Consider the following 12,548-nt stretch of genomic DNA (forward strand, 5'->3'; position numbering starts at 1 on the left):
GGGACAGCACGTCCACCTCTCGGAGGAGGAAGGTGTAAGCAGCTCATCCCAAGTCGAAGTCCACCAACCTGTCAGTTTGGCGAACTATGCTAAAAAAGTCACGACTGATCGCATTGCCAGTCGCCATGAAGAGAGTCCGTCCTAGAACGGACATCACGAAACTCATCGCCAGTCGGCGATAGTGGGCATCATCTGAGACTGCCAGTCTAGCCGGACACCGCGCGAGCCAACTCACGTGAACCATCAAGCCGGAGGTGTAGATAACCTCCACGGGTCGCCCCTGAGCGTCAAACTCGGGCACGCTCAGATCTGCCAGAACTCCGCCTCTGAAACCGGCGTTAGAGCAACTTGCTTTCCCCCCATCAGAAGTCCGGAGAGCGCAGAGAAGGCAAGTGCTGTCATACCCACCTCTCCAATGGGAAAATGGAAGGTGTGGGTACTATCCGACCACCTCTCTGCTAGTGCAACCACTACCACGGGCCCCGTTCGCTCTGTGTCAAAACGAAGGAGCATGTCAAACCCCGAAGCGGTAACGTACAGCTGGGCCTGAACAGGGAGAGCCCTCCACCTCGGTCTGAGGTCTCACAAAGATCCCTTAGTGGTCATGACGGGGACGGGCTGCATAAAAACAAAAAAAATAGGATCAGTCATAACAGTGATAGGCTATGCAAAAATAAAAAATGAAGTCATAAATCAGATCAAATCAGAGAAAGACTCGCAATTATTTGAACTTTAGGAGATGGTCATCGAGTCTGAGGACAGACCATCCCCTACAAAGTTCAAACGGCCACGCGTATGCCATCGTAAAGCAACCTTTGTGATTTTTAACAAAATCCCAAACATTGATGTCCGTGCAAATGAGTAAGTAAAAAATGGGCGTCGGAAACGCCCCTAAATGAACACTCACTCAAACGAATGAATTATGATCTGTCTAAATTCCAAAAACCCCCGAAAAATACCCCTCCCGCGATTTCCCAAAATCACAATTTGTGATTTTTACCCCAAGTAAAAATCGCAAATTGCGATTTCTCTGCCGACCTGACTTTTTTGTCAATGGGAAAATCCTAATTTGCATTTTTGGTCCAAATTGCTATTCCAAAATTGCAAATTGCAATTTTGCCCCGAATTTCCTATAAATAAGAGGTAGACATAAAATAATCTGATCAAAAGTTCAGAATCAGATCAGAAGTAAAAACCATACCAGAAAGCAAAAAACCTCTGGATTTTCCTAGTTTTTGACTTTCCCAAAAAATATTTTCTGATATACTTTAGTTTTTTTTACAACCAAAGAGAGGGAATAGAGATAGAAATACTCGAGGAGCTTACCATCTCTGGGCATCGGCATTCTGCCAAATTTCTGGGGACTCGGAGTGACACCATCCTACAGGCACTGTTGTTTTCAATCTTACTTTTGCCCAAGATCCTAGAGTCTAGATTAGTTAATTAAGTTAATTAAACATAAAGAAATACGTCTTTAAAGAAAAAATCAAGGAACCACGCTACTTGATCTACTCCTCGAACGACTGCGATTGTTCTCAACGCCGCGAACCCCGCAAGTTGAACCAATGGATTCTTTTCTTTGCACCGTTGATTGTGCATGTGAATAACACTTATTCACTTCTTTAAGGTCTGATCTAACCTTTAATATAAAGATCAGAGAATTATATTAGAAGTCTTTCTCTTTGAATCTATGGGGTGAATTTTCAACAATTGGAAAAAATGAAGAGAGAGAGAGAGAGAGAGAGACTGTGAAAACAATTTTCCAAGGAGAGGAGAAGTGGCTGACGAATTTTGGTGGTGGAATACTCTCCAAATTCGATCATCCCTCTCTTAAATAATTTTTGATCTTCCCCTTGTTTATCTCTCTCAATTCATATTCAATAAGACCCCTCAGGTCTAAGGACATTTGAAGGGTCATGTCTGGAAAAACAACTTTATACTCTCTTGTCCACAAGTTGTTGGTTCGGTTGCGCGATCCAATCGTCGCACCCACTGTTCTTGCTTAGGGTCCACTACCCAGATGACCGAGATAAGCCACCTCACGACACGTGCATGTAGGCAAGACAAGTGCTAGTTGTATACAGAAAGACATGTCAAGTTTCTTTCCCAACTAGGAACTATTAAGGCTTGCATGGAACTGAGATGCCATATCTCTTTGCTCCCTTGGATTTGTGAATCCTTTGAGCATGGCATTTCTACTACACTACCTAAGGACGAACATGTGTCATAAAATAAGCACATCACACATATTCATTAATACAATTACCCATTCATGTCATGAAATAAATCTTTAATGGTTAATAAATGTCATTCTACTGGCTTTTTAGGGCATATACTCTAACAATATCCCACTTGCCATCAAAGCCAGTCATGCATTGTCTTAGACCCATTCCCTCCATATGCTTGTCAAAAAGCTTTTGACTAAGGGACTTGGTTAAAGGATCTGTCACATTATCCACTGAAGCTACTTTAGCTATGGCCACATCCCCTCTGTCGATAATCTCTCGTATCACATGATATTTTTGAACGACGTGCTTTGACTTCTGATGAGACCTAGGTTCCTTTGCTTAAGTTATCACTCCGCTGTTATCACAATACAGCGTAATAGGTCTCTCAACAGAGGGTACGACTCCAATTTCATCTTTAAACTTCTGCAGCCATACCGCCTCCTTCGCCGCATCAATCACAACGATGTATTCCGCCTCAGTCGTGGAGTATGTCGTGGTGTGTTGCTTGTAACTTCTCCATGAAACTGCTCCATTAGCAAAGGTGAAGACAAATCTTGATGAAGATTTCATACCGTCAACATCTGACTGAAAATCCACATCGGTATAACCAGCAACGAGTAATTCGTCTCCTCCATATATTGAGCAGCAATGTTTAGTTCTTCTAAGGTACTTTAAAATATGCTTGACTGTCATCCAGTGCTCTGGACCTGGGTTTGATTGATATCTACTAACAACGCTTACAGAGAAACAAATATCCAGTCTTGTGCATAACATGGCATACATCAAGCATCCCACTATCGAGGCGTAGGGAACCCTGTTCATTTCTTGCTTCTCTTCAGATGTCTTAGGAGACATCTTCTTAGAGAGTTTGATTCCATGCCTAAAGGGTATTAACCCTTTCTTGGAATCCGTCATATTATACTTAGCCAATATCTTATCAATGTAAGCTTCCTATGACAGTCTAAGTGTCCTATTCCTACGGTCCCTAAACAATTTAAGACCTAGGATATAAGATGCATCACCCAAATCCTTCATAGCAAAGGAACTAGAAAGCCATACTTTTGTATTAGAAAATATTCCGGCATCATTCCTAATGAGTAGAATGTCATCTACATACAAAACAAGAAATGTCACAGCACTCCCACTGAGCCTTTGTAAACATAAGCCTCATCTACATTTTGAGTGTAGCCAAACTCTTTAATTGCTTGATCAAAATGAAGATTCCAACTACGGGATGCTTGCTTTAATCCATATATGGATCTTTGCAACTTGCACACTTTCTGACTTCCTTCTATGGCAACTTCAAAACCTTCTGGTTGGATCATATAGATATTCTCTTGAATGTTTTCATTCAAGAAAGCGGTTTTGACATCCATCTGTCAAATCTCGTAGTCATAGTGTGCCGAGATAGCTAATAGAATCCTAATAGACTTTAGCATGGCTACCGGTGAGAAGGTTTCTTCATAGTCAATTCTAGCCTTTTGATTGCATCCCTTCCCCACCAACCGTGCTTTGTAGGTCTCTACCTTACCGCCAGGGCCTTTCTTCCTCTTGAAGATCCATTTGCATCCAATGGGCTTAGTTCCCTCTGGTAGATCAACTAAAGTCTAGACCCCGTTAGTGTATATGGAGTCCATTTCGGATTTCATAGCTTCCATCCTTTTTCCTGCATCGATGTCTGACATCGCTTCTTGGTAGTTGAGGAGATCATTATCATTTTTATCTGAGATCATATCATATGTCTCACCCAAGTAGACAAGTCTATCGGGTTGTTTGATCACCCTCCTACTACGACATAGTGTTTGCATAGGTATTGTGTGTTCTTGCTCAGTGTCTTCTTCTTTGTCCATTAAAATCCCAGGTTGCTCTTCCAAGGCAATCCTATCCCCTTTGACATCATTTTGGGTGAACTCTTCGTCAAAAAATACCACATTCCTGCTTACAAAAATAGTTTTGCTCGCTTGGTTTATAGAATATATAACCCTTTGTATCCTTGGGATATCCAATAAAAATACACTTTTCGGTTCTTGTCTCCAACTTATCAGCACTTATCTATTTAACATGTGCAGGATCCCCCCATATCCTCATATGATTCAATGAGGGTTTCCTTCCAGCCCATATCTCATATGGAGTATATGGTACTGATTTAGTTGGGATGTGGTTTAAGACATAGAGCGTTGTTTCTAGGGCATATCCCCATAGAAACATAGGTGCTTCTACGAAACTCATCATTGAACGAACCATGTCTAACAAAGTCCTATTTCTACGTTCTGAAACACCATTCAATTCTGGTGTCGTAGGTAGGGTCCATTAAGAGGTTATTCAATTTTCCTTTAAGTAATCCTTAAACTTATCCAAGAGATACTCTACATCTCTATCACAGCGAAGAGTCTTTATTTTTTTGTTGAACTGATTTTCTACTTCATTCTTTAACTCTTTGAACTTTTAAAAGATCTCAGACTTACGTCGCATAAGGTACAAATATCCGTACCTTGAATGGTCATCCGTAAAAGTCACGAAGTATATCAGCCCTCCTATTGCCAAATGAGAAATGGGTCCACATACATCACTAGATATAATCTTCAACAAATCTTGGGATCTTCCACTCTTGCCCTTGAAGGGAATTTTGATCATTTTACCTTGAAGAGATGGTTCACAAGTTGGAAACGTTTCCACTTGGATAGAATCCAATGGACCGTCTTTTACCAATCTTGTAATCTTATCTAGATTAATATGACCTAATCGAAGATGCCATAGATGTGTGGGATTAGTTGTATTCCTTGCCCTTGTGAGGTTTGGAATATTTTTAATAGGAATATCCTCAATGTTACTTACATTTTCTAAGGCATTTACTATAAATAATCCGTCAACTAATGTACCTTCTGTAATCAAGGAATTTTCGTGTTTGATAAAAACACTACTTTTATTAAAAGTTGTTGAATAACCATCAATCAAAAGTTTAGAAACTAAAATCAAATTCCTTCTAATGGAAGGTATGAAAGACAATTATTTAAACGTAAATATCCTCCTGAAAATGCTAGTAGTAGATCACCCACAGCTTGGACTGCAACCGTTGCATCCGTTCCAACCTGTAGGTGGAGTTCGACCTCAGTCAACCTCCTACTTTTCCTAAACCCCTGCAAAAAGTTGCATACATGTGTGGTCACATCAATATCCACACACCAGAAATAAGCAAGACCAATCAAATTGGTTTCTGCAACGAAGATTTGTAACATACCTTGAGAGGTCTTGTTGCTCTATTTAGTTGCTAAGTAATCCCTGCAATTGTGCTTCCAGTGACCAACTTTTCCAAAATGGAAGCATGCATCATTGGATTTGGTTGACTTACTCTTGAAAGTTTTATTTTTCTTGACTTTGAAAATATTTTTCTTAGATCTCTGGCCTTTACCCTTTCCTTTCGGTTTGGGAGTTGATACTACATTAGCTTCAACTAAGAAAGAGAATTTCTTATTCTTTTTTAGAAGATCCTCAGTAGATTGAAGATGATTCAACAACTCTATCAACTTCATTGACAATTTGTTCATGTGATAATTCATAACGAAGTCATTGAATGATGGTGGTAGAGATGCTAATACCATGTCGACTTGCGACCCTCCATCTAACATGACTCCTAAAACTTCGAGCTCATTTAGATAGCCCATCATCTTCAACATGTGATCTCTAGCTGGGGTACCTTCCACCATTTTAGTGGAATCCAAGCCCTTAGTCGCTATTTGTCTGGCACTGCGATTTTGTTCTCCAAACATCTCCCTAAGATTATACATAATATACATGCACGAAGCCATTCTGACATGTTGCTGTTGCAACACATTTGACATCGACCCAAGGATATAGCACTTAGCCAGCTCATTATCTTCATGTCATTTTGTGGTTCTATCCCTGACATCCTGGGGGCATCGAGACCAGGCAACTTAGGTGCCTCAGTAGTCAAGACCCAATAAACTTTCGTTGCTGTGAGAACTAGAATTAAGTTCCTCTTCCAGTCCACATAGTTTGGACCAGTAAGTTTGTTGTCTTCAAGGATGCTAGCTAATAGATTGAAGGATGACATATCTAATGCAAAGGAAAGGAGGCATAAAATAAGCAAAACTAATAATTTTAGATTTTATCATGACATTAAACCATTAGATCTGGGTTTTGATCTATAATGGTACTGCCCATTGTTTGTCTCATTTATGTGCCCCTCAAACACATAAACCAAGAGAAATAACATGATTTCTCCAATGGGCATCGGATGCTCATCAACAACAACTTTGTTGAGTATGAGTGGATTCATCTAATCCATCATATTATATGTATGATTTTCGATTTGATTTTGGCCACCAAGCATCACAATGTATCTATCCTTTGGGCATCAACACTCTTTGCTTGGTTAAGCTAAAAGCCACTGCTTCAGAATCATTTTACAAAACATATTAGCTTCTAGTTTATCATATGACTAATATATTTTGCAAATATCCCTCATCCTTATAGGAATCTATTAGTTACTACTCTAGATAGAAAATCAAGATCGGCCTCTACTTTGGTATATGGCCGTCTTGTTCTCTAAACTAGCCAACCAATAGATGGCTATGGAAGGCCATGGAGACTAATCCTTTCAATTTAAATTACCATTTACTACTTAATATTTTATAAAGAGAGTTTCTTTTAAGTTGGAAAATCTGATTTCTATACATGCATCTAAACCAAACTATCCAATGGAGATACATACATAAGGAAAGGAAAATGCAACCAACCATCAAGCATCCAAATCATCCAAAGTAAAACAATCACATCCATAAGCTTAATTTTGGCATCTTGGATTTATAGGGATTCTCCCGCTAACCATTTAGAGTTAGTTAATCCCCATAATTCATATTACCAAAATTAAGGATGAAATTTGGGCAACTATTCGCAATAGGAAAAATCCGCCGACCTTAAGGCAATTTTTCAAAGGTATTGGTACTGATATACTTCATTATATAAAGTATTTTAGATCTAGAAAAATCATGAAGAATGTATCCGCCCTCCATTGAATCGATAGAATCGAGGTCCGCCATCATCTATAGAATTCTTGAAGCATCGCCATGTCCAAGTTCTCTTTGATTCTTCGATGAGCACCTCAAGAGCGATTTTCCTTCTTCATTACTTCTGATGTAATATGAAAGTAAACTACCCTAGTATCCTATACAAGTCTAAACAATATATACATCAAAAGAAATTCTCCATTAGAAACCAGTTGTCCGCACAACTGCCCAGAGGGAGTACATAAACCAATAAAACCATGAATTATCACATTGCGGACTTTGAATTGCTACATTCCAGCAATATCAAACTATAAAAGTAAATAACTTACATCCACAAATGTTATCCATATGCCTCTCATGCAAGGATAGAGGTCGAATAACCTTTTTGCCCAATTTTCACCAATACTTATCAATTAATGCTGGAATTAAATTAAATAATTTTTAATTCAGCCACAAAAACTACTAATATCTAAAGAAACATGATAGAATCAATTCTTATGATGTCAGAAGTCAACACAAAAAAATTTGCACAAAAATGAAATCATTTGAGTGAGAAAACTCAAAATAGTGATTTTCGGGAACCCTTTCAGAATAACAGAATTTTCGAATATGTTAAATGGGAGAAAAATATTCGAACTATCATATTAGTTACTGGTTATGCTACGAACACATCCAAATAATGTTTGAAAAATTTAATCTTGGGATATAATTTTTTCTCACAACTTTAGGGCCATTCTGAAAATAAAACATATAATTCCCGAAATAAAAATCAGCAAATGACTGCACTTTGGACTCGTATTCGTGTCTACTTTTTAACCATCAAGAAATATCAGATCAAAAATCCCATTGAGTAGATTGAAATTGCTGATGTCTACATAACAGTCCTTATGTTGATTAATTAACACTATGGACTAACAAGCTCGGATAGCCGGGATAGAACGTCTAGACTCACAGTGGATATACCACATGATCTATCTTTGGTTAATTTAATCCCCTAATCTGAGCCCTAGTTGCTCTGATACCACTTGAAGGAAGGTTATACCCTTCCGGCAAGATCGCTATGCGCAGCGTATCTTGCTTTTTCCCAAGATCCTAGAGTCTAGATTAGTTAATTGTGTTAATTAAACATAAAGAAATACCACTTAAAAGAAGAAATCAAGGAACCGCGCTGCTTGATCTACTCTTCAAACGGTTGCGATCGTTCTCAACGCTTAGAACCCCGCAAGTTGAACCGATGGATTCTTTTCTTTGCACCGTTGATTGTGGATGTGAATAACACTTTTTCACTTCTTTAAGGTCTGATCTAATCAGTACCTTTGATATAGAGATCAGAGAATTATATTAGAAGCTTTTCTTTTTGAATTTATGGGGTCAATTTCCAACAATTGGAAGAGATGGAGAGAGAGAGAGAGAGAGAGAGAGAGAGAGAGACTGTGAAAATAATTTTCCAAGGAGAAGAGAAGTGGCTGACAAATTTTGGAGGTGGAATACTCTCCAAATTTGATCATCCCTCTCTCTTAAATAATAATAAGAGTTTGGTTTGATCTTCCCCTTGTTTATCTTTCCCAATTCCTATCAAATACGAAAACTAGTTGAATTAAGACACCTTGACGAATTGGGACTCTTCACAAACGTCCGAGGCTTTGTGTAGACACCCAAGAAACCATGGGGAGCGTGTAATGACGTCACACTCACGCCCTTATGGCCTTATCTCATAAGAGTTGGTATTCGAAACAAACGGGTTGCTTTGTAGATCTTACATTTTAGCAATTCTTATCCAAATAGGAGTTTGAGTGCAACTCAAAGTCCTTGAGCATATAAAAACGTTTTCTCCAGCTCTCCAACTATTTTGGGTGTGTGGTGGGCCCCACCAAACCTATCCAAATGTGTAGTCCTATCCCAATTCCCAATTCCCAATTCCGTTCCATTTCCGCAACTTTTGCAAAACCGGTTTGGGAATAACTATCCTCATTTGGATTTCATATTATTACACATATTATTAATCATATTAATAATGTATAATAAAGTATATTAAATGAATAATTAATTAATAATTAATTATCCATTTAATTAATCACTCGCATCTAATGGGAGTTATACGACTCCAATTTGTCTTCGAAAAATTCTCTAATTGTCTCTTGTTAACTATTAATAAAGACATGTATATATATATACATATATCAACACACACACACACACACACACACACACACATATATATATATATATATATATATAGTTTATTAATATCCACATTGATCTAACGGATCATATCCGTCCTTGTAATTACATAAAATGTGGAACCCTGACCCGTATGGATGTTACCGGGTCATTCGAGTTATGAGTGGGATTATCACAGGGATCCAACGGTCGATTCTGCAGAACCCTATGGTGGGCCCCACTGCGATCTCACTCTGTAGTTAAACTACACTAGCATTAGGTCAGCTGCCTCTATCGAGACATAATCCTGAAGATGACCGTCATATCATCTTACCCCTAATGACATCTTGTATGTGCAAGTCATTTCTTCTTGACTACATCTACTGAGTTGAGTCATACGGGGGTGGACATCTCTTACCCCGTTGGCCCACTCTTGGTATACCATTTTTGTCAAGCGATGTTCAGCCTCCAAATGCATTCGTAAAATCTTTTGAAAAATATTTTAATGTTTCATAAAATATTACGATAAACCTTTTATCAAGTCCACATGGCTAGGCTATTTAATAGGACTACCGCTCTAACAAAATTGTAGATGTCAATCTCTAAATTTTAGGGCGAAGAATTCCATGTTGAGTATCACTATGGTCTCGAGGGTTTGCTCTAGGATATAGCTCTATCCGAATGTGACTCGCAACTAGAATCACTATGAGATAGACTAAAACCCTAGAACGGGCCGACAGATCAATAAGATCCCTCAGGTCTAAGGACATGTGAATGGTCTTGTCTGGAAGAACAACTTTATACTCTCTTGTCCATAAGTTGTTCTTTATTTGATCCGGTTCGGTTGCGCGCTCTAATTGTCGCACCCACTCTTCTTGCTTAGGGTCCACTACCCAGATGACGGAGATAAGCCACTTCATGACACGTGCATGCAGGCAAGACAAGTGCTAGTTGCATACAGAAAGAAATGTCAAGTATCTTTCTCAACTAGGAACTATTAAGGCTGACATAGAACTGAGATGCCATATATCTTTGCTCCCTTGGATTTGTGAATCCTTTGGGCATGACATTTTTACTACGCTACCTAAGGACGAACATGTGTCATAAAATAAGCACATCACACATTCATTAATACAATTACCCATTCATGTCATGAAATAAATCTTTGTTGATTAATAGATGTCATTCTACCAGCTTTTCATGGTATATACTCTGACAGAGGGGTGCCTAACACCTTCCTTCGAATGTAACCATATCACTTACTCATATCTTTGTCAAGACCATGCCTAAAAACATAGTAAATTATGGATTGATAGCGACCTTGAGATTCTCTTTTCTGTGAATTTCGGACCTCGATTACACACACTCGTGCTCTGGGGGGATGTGGTGTCCGAAAAACGGGCATCACAAGTTGTTATCATGATTGGATGTTTCTAGGGAGGCCGGTCGTGATTGATTCTTTAGAGAACCAATTACTTCACGGACGGTTGTCGATAATTGATCAAATCGCCTGAGAATTTCACCGAATTCCTCTCGTAGTTGGGTGATATCCTGCGCTAATTCTTCGTTGGTGGGTATTGTGACGGCTCTTATACAAAATATTATGATCCTAGATCGTATTGTAAAAAAAGATAAAAATTGGAGAAGAGAAGGAGAAAGAGCCCATAGAGGGGCTACAACCTCCTTAATTCAAGACGTCATTCATTCACTGGATCTTCTCGTCACAACCAAGTCCTATAAATAACATCCAACAGCAATAAAAAAAAAGGATAACTGCAAATTAAGAAAAAGATAGGTAAGATAGGCAGTGATTACTATGACATAAGCTAACCAAATAAGCTACCAAAACATTAGAATAGAGCCGTGTGGAGAGATGAATCACAAAAATAGGAACGTATCAGCAATGGAGCTCCGCGCGACAGAACTTAGACCAACCCTCAAAGAATAAGGATTAGATATGGGCAACAAGGCTAATTTTGGGGGTGGCGATATCAAACTTCCCTACAGAAATTGGTATTAAACTCGCGTCCCCAAGAACCAAACCCAGTTTCCATTTTTCAAGTGCCTTTGCAAAAGGGTAAAAAATGGCTCGCGTTCCCTCCATTTCCTATCTTTCTACCCACAGATTCCCTGCAAAGAACTCCATGGCAATGGCCGGTATCCTCTCTAGCATACCCAAGAGCCAAACCCACTTTACTTTATGGAAATTCACCAGAAATTTCAGCTTCATTTCACTTCCCACCACCACAAGGAAAATATCCAGAAATTCGCTACAGGGTACTTCACCAAATCCCTTTTCTATATCATGGGTTGTTATCTTATCCCAAGTTCCTAATTTTTTGTATGTTAGTTTCCATTTTTTTGTATCTTTTTTCAATTTTTGTGGAGCATTTTTATGGAATATCGGCACTCTGCTTTTCTACAATGTGTTAATTCTTTTCTTTGATGGGTTCTCTTCACTTTTTTAACTGGGATATGGAAGAGAGATGATAAAGAGGGACTTTCTTTGCATAGATGAATATAAACCAACGTGGTGAACTGATAGTTTCAAGTAAAATTTCCATATAATTGTTACGTGCCTAGATTGGTCCCACTTGGGGTGTAATAAATTAGTTTAGATTCTGTAGCTCTTGGAGTTTGCTTTCTAGTTGTTTGATATGGGTAGGATTCTTATGGGTTACGGTTTCTAGATTAGCTTGGGTAGCAGAAGTTCATTTGGTATAAATAACATGTGAGTAGTCTTTTTTCAAATCAATGAAGAAAATTATTTCAGAAATTGTGTTTTTTGCACACAAAGGAGGACTGGCCATTCCCTCGAAGTGGGTGAAGGGGCTGATCTTCTCTCTAAGATCAATTACGTTGCGAACCGATTCAGGTTCGCTTCGTAACAATTGGTATCAGAGCAGCATGATCCCGCGGCATCGGTTAGAAGCAAATCAAAGGAACAATGGATCATTAGGAGGAGACATTGAGAGAGATCAAAAGGCATCTAGCTTCACTAAATTCCAATTGCGATTGAATGGCATCGGCATTAGGCCTAAAGCTTGAGGAACCTCCATGCCTGAAGAAGCTGAGTGAAGAGTTTAATTTGTGCACCGGGAGCAATGTCGAGAAGGCTTCCACGAAGAAAGAA

General features: G+C 38.9%; 2 protein-coding genes across 5 annotated transcripts in view; one reads left to right on the forward strand and one right to left on the reverse strand.

Moving 5' to 3' along the window:
• LOC143855491 (ATPase GET3B-like) overlaps window positions 1–12,548 on the forward strand; it is a 68,659-nt gene that overhangs the window by 20,564 nt on the left and 35,547 nt on the right. For 2 of the 4 annotated variants that reach the window (XM_077365609.1, XM_077365608.1), the window contains exon 1: window positions 11,276–11,692. The exons of 1 other annotated variant lie outside the window; for it this stretch is intronic. In XM_077365609.1, the coding sequence (XP_077221724.1) occupies window positions 11,500–11,692 (193 nt within the window). In that variant the 5' untranslated portion in view covers window positions 11,276–11,499. Of the gene's footprint in view, window positions 1–11,273; window positions 11,693–12,548 lie in introns of those variants that run through there. One more of the 4 variants, XM_077365610.1, reaches the window with a different exon arrangement.
• Window positions 5,486–6,067, reverse strand: LOC143855451 (uncharacterized). Its single transcript, XM_077365572.1, has one exon. It carries the CDS (start codon window positions 6,065–6,067, stop codon window positions 5,486–5,488), a length of 582 nt encoding a protein of 193 aa, XP_077221687.1.

The sequence above is a fragment of the Tasmannia lanceolata genome, unplaced genomic scaffold, assembly GCF_043159265.1.
Source record: "Tasmannia lanceolata isolate RefF3 unplaced genomic scaffold, GAP_Taslan_0.1 ptg000021l, whole genome shotgun sequence".
Lineage (NCBI taxonomy): Eukaryota > Viridiplantae > Streptophyta > Magnoliopsida > Canellales > Winteraceae > Tasmannia > Tasmannia lanceolata.

Bases quoted from the DNA above. Each gene is read 5' to 3' on its own strand.
- LOC143855451 (XM_077365572.1), bottom strand. From the start codon at position 6,067: ATGTCAAATGTGTTGCAACAGCAACATGTCAGAATGGCTTCGTGCATG.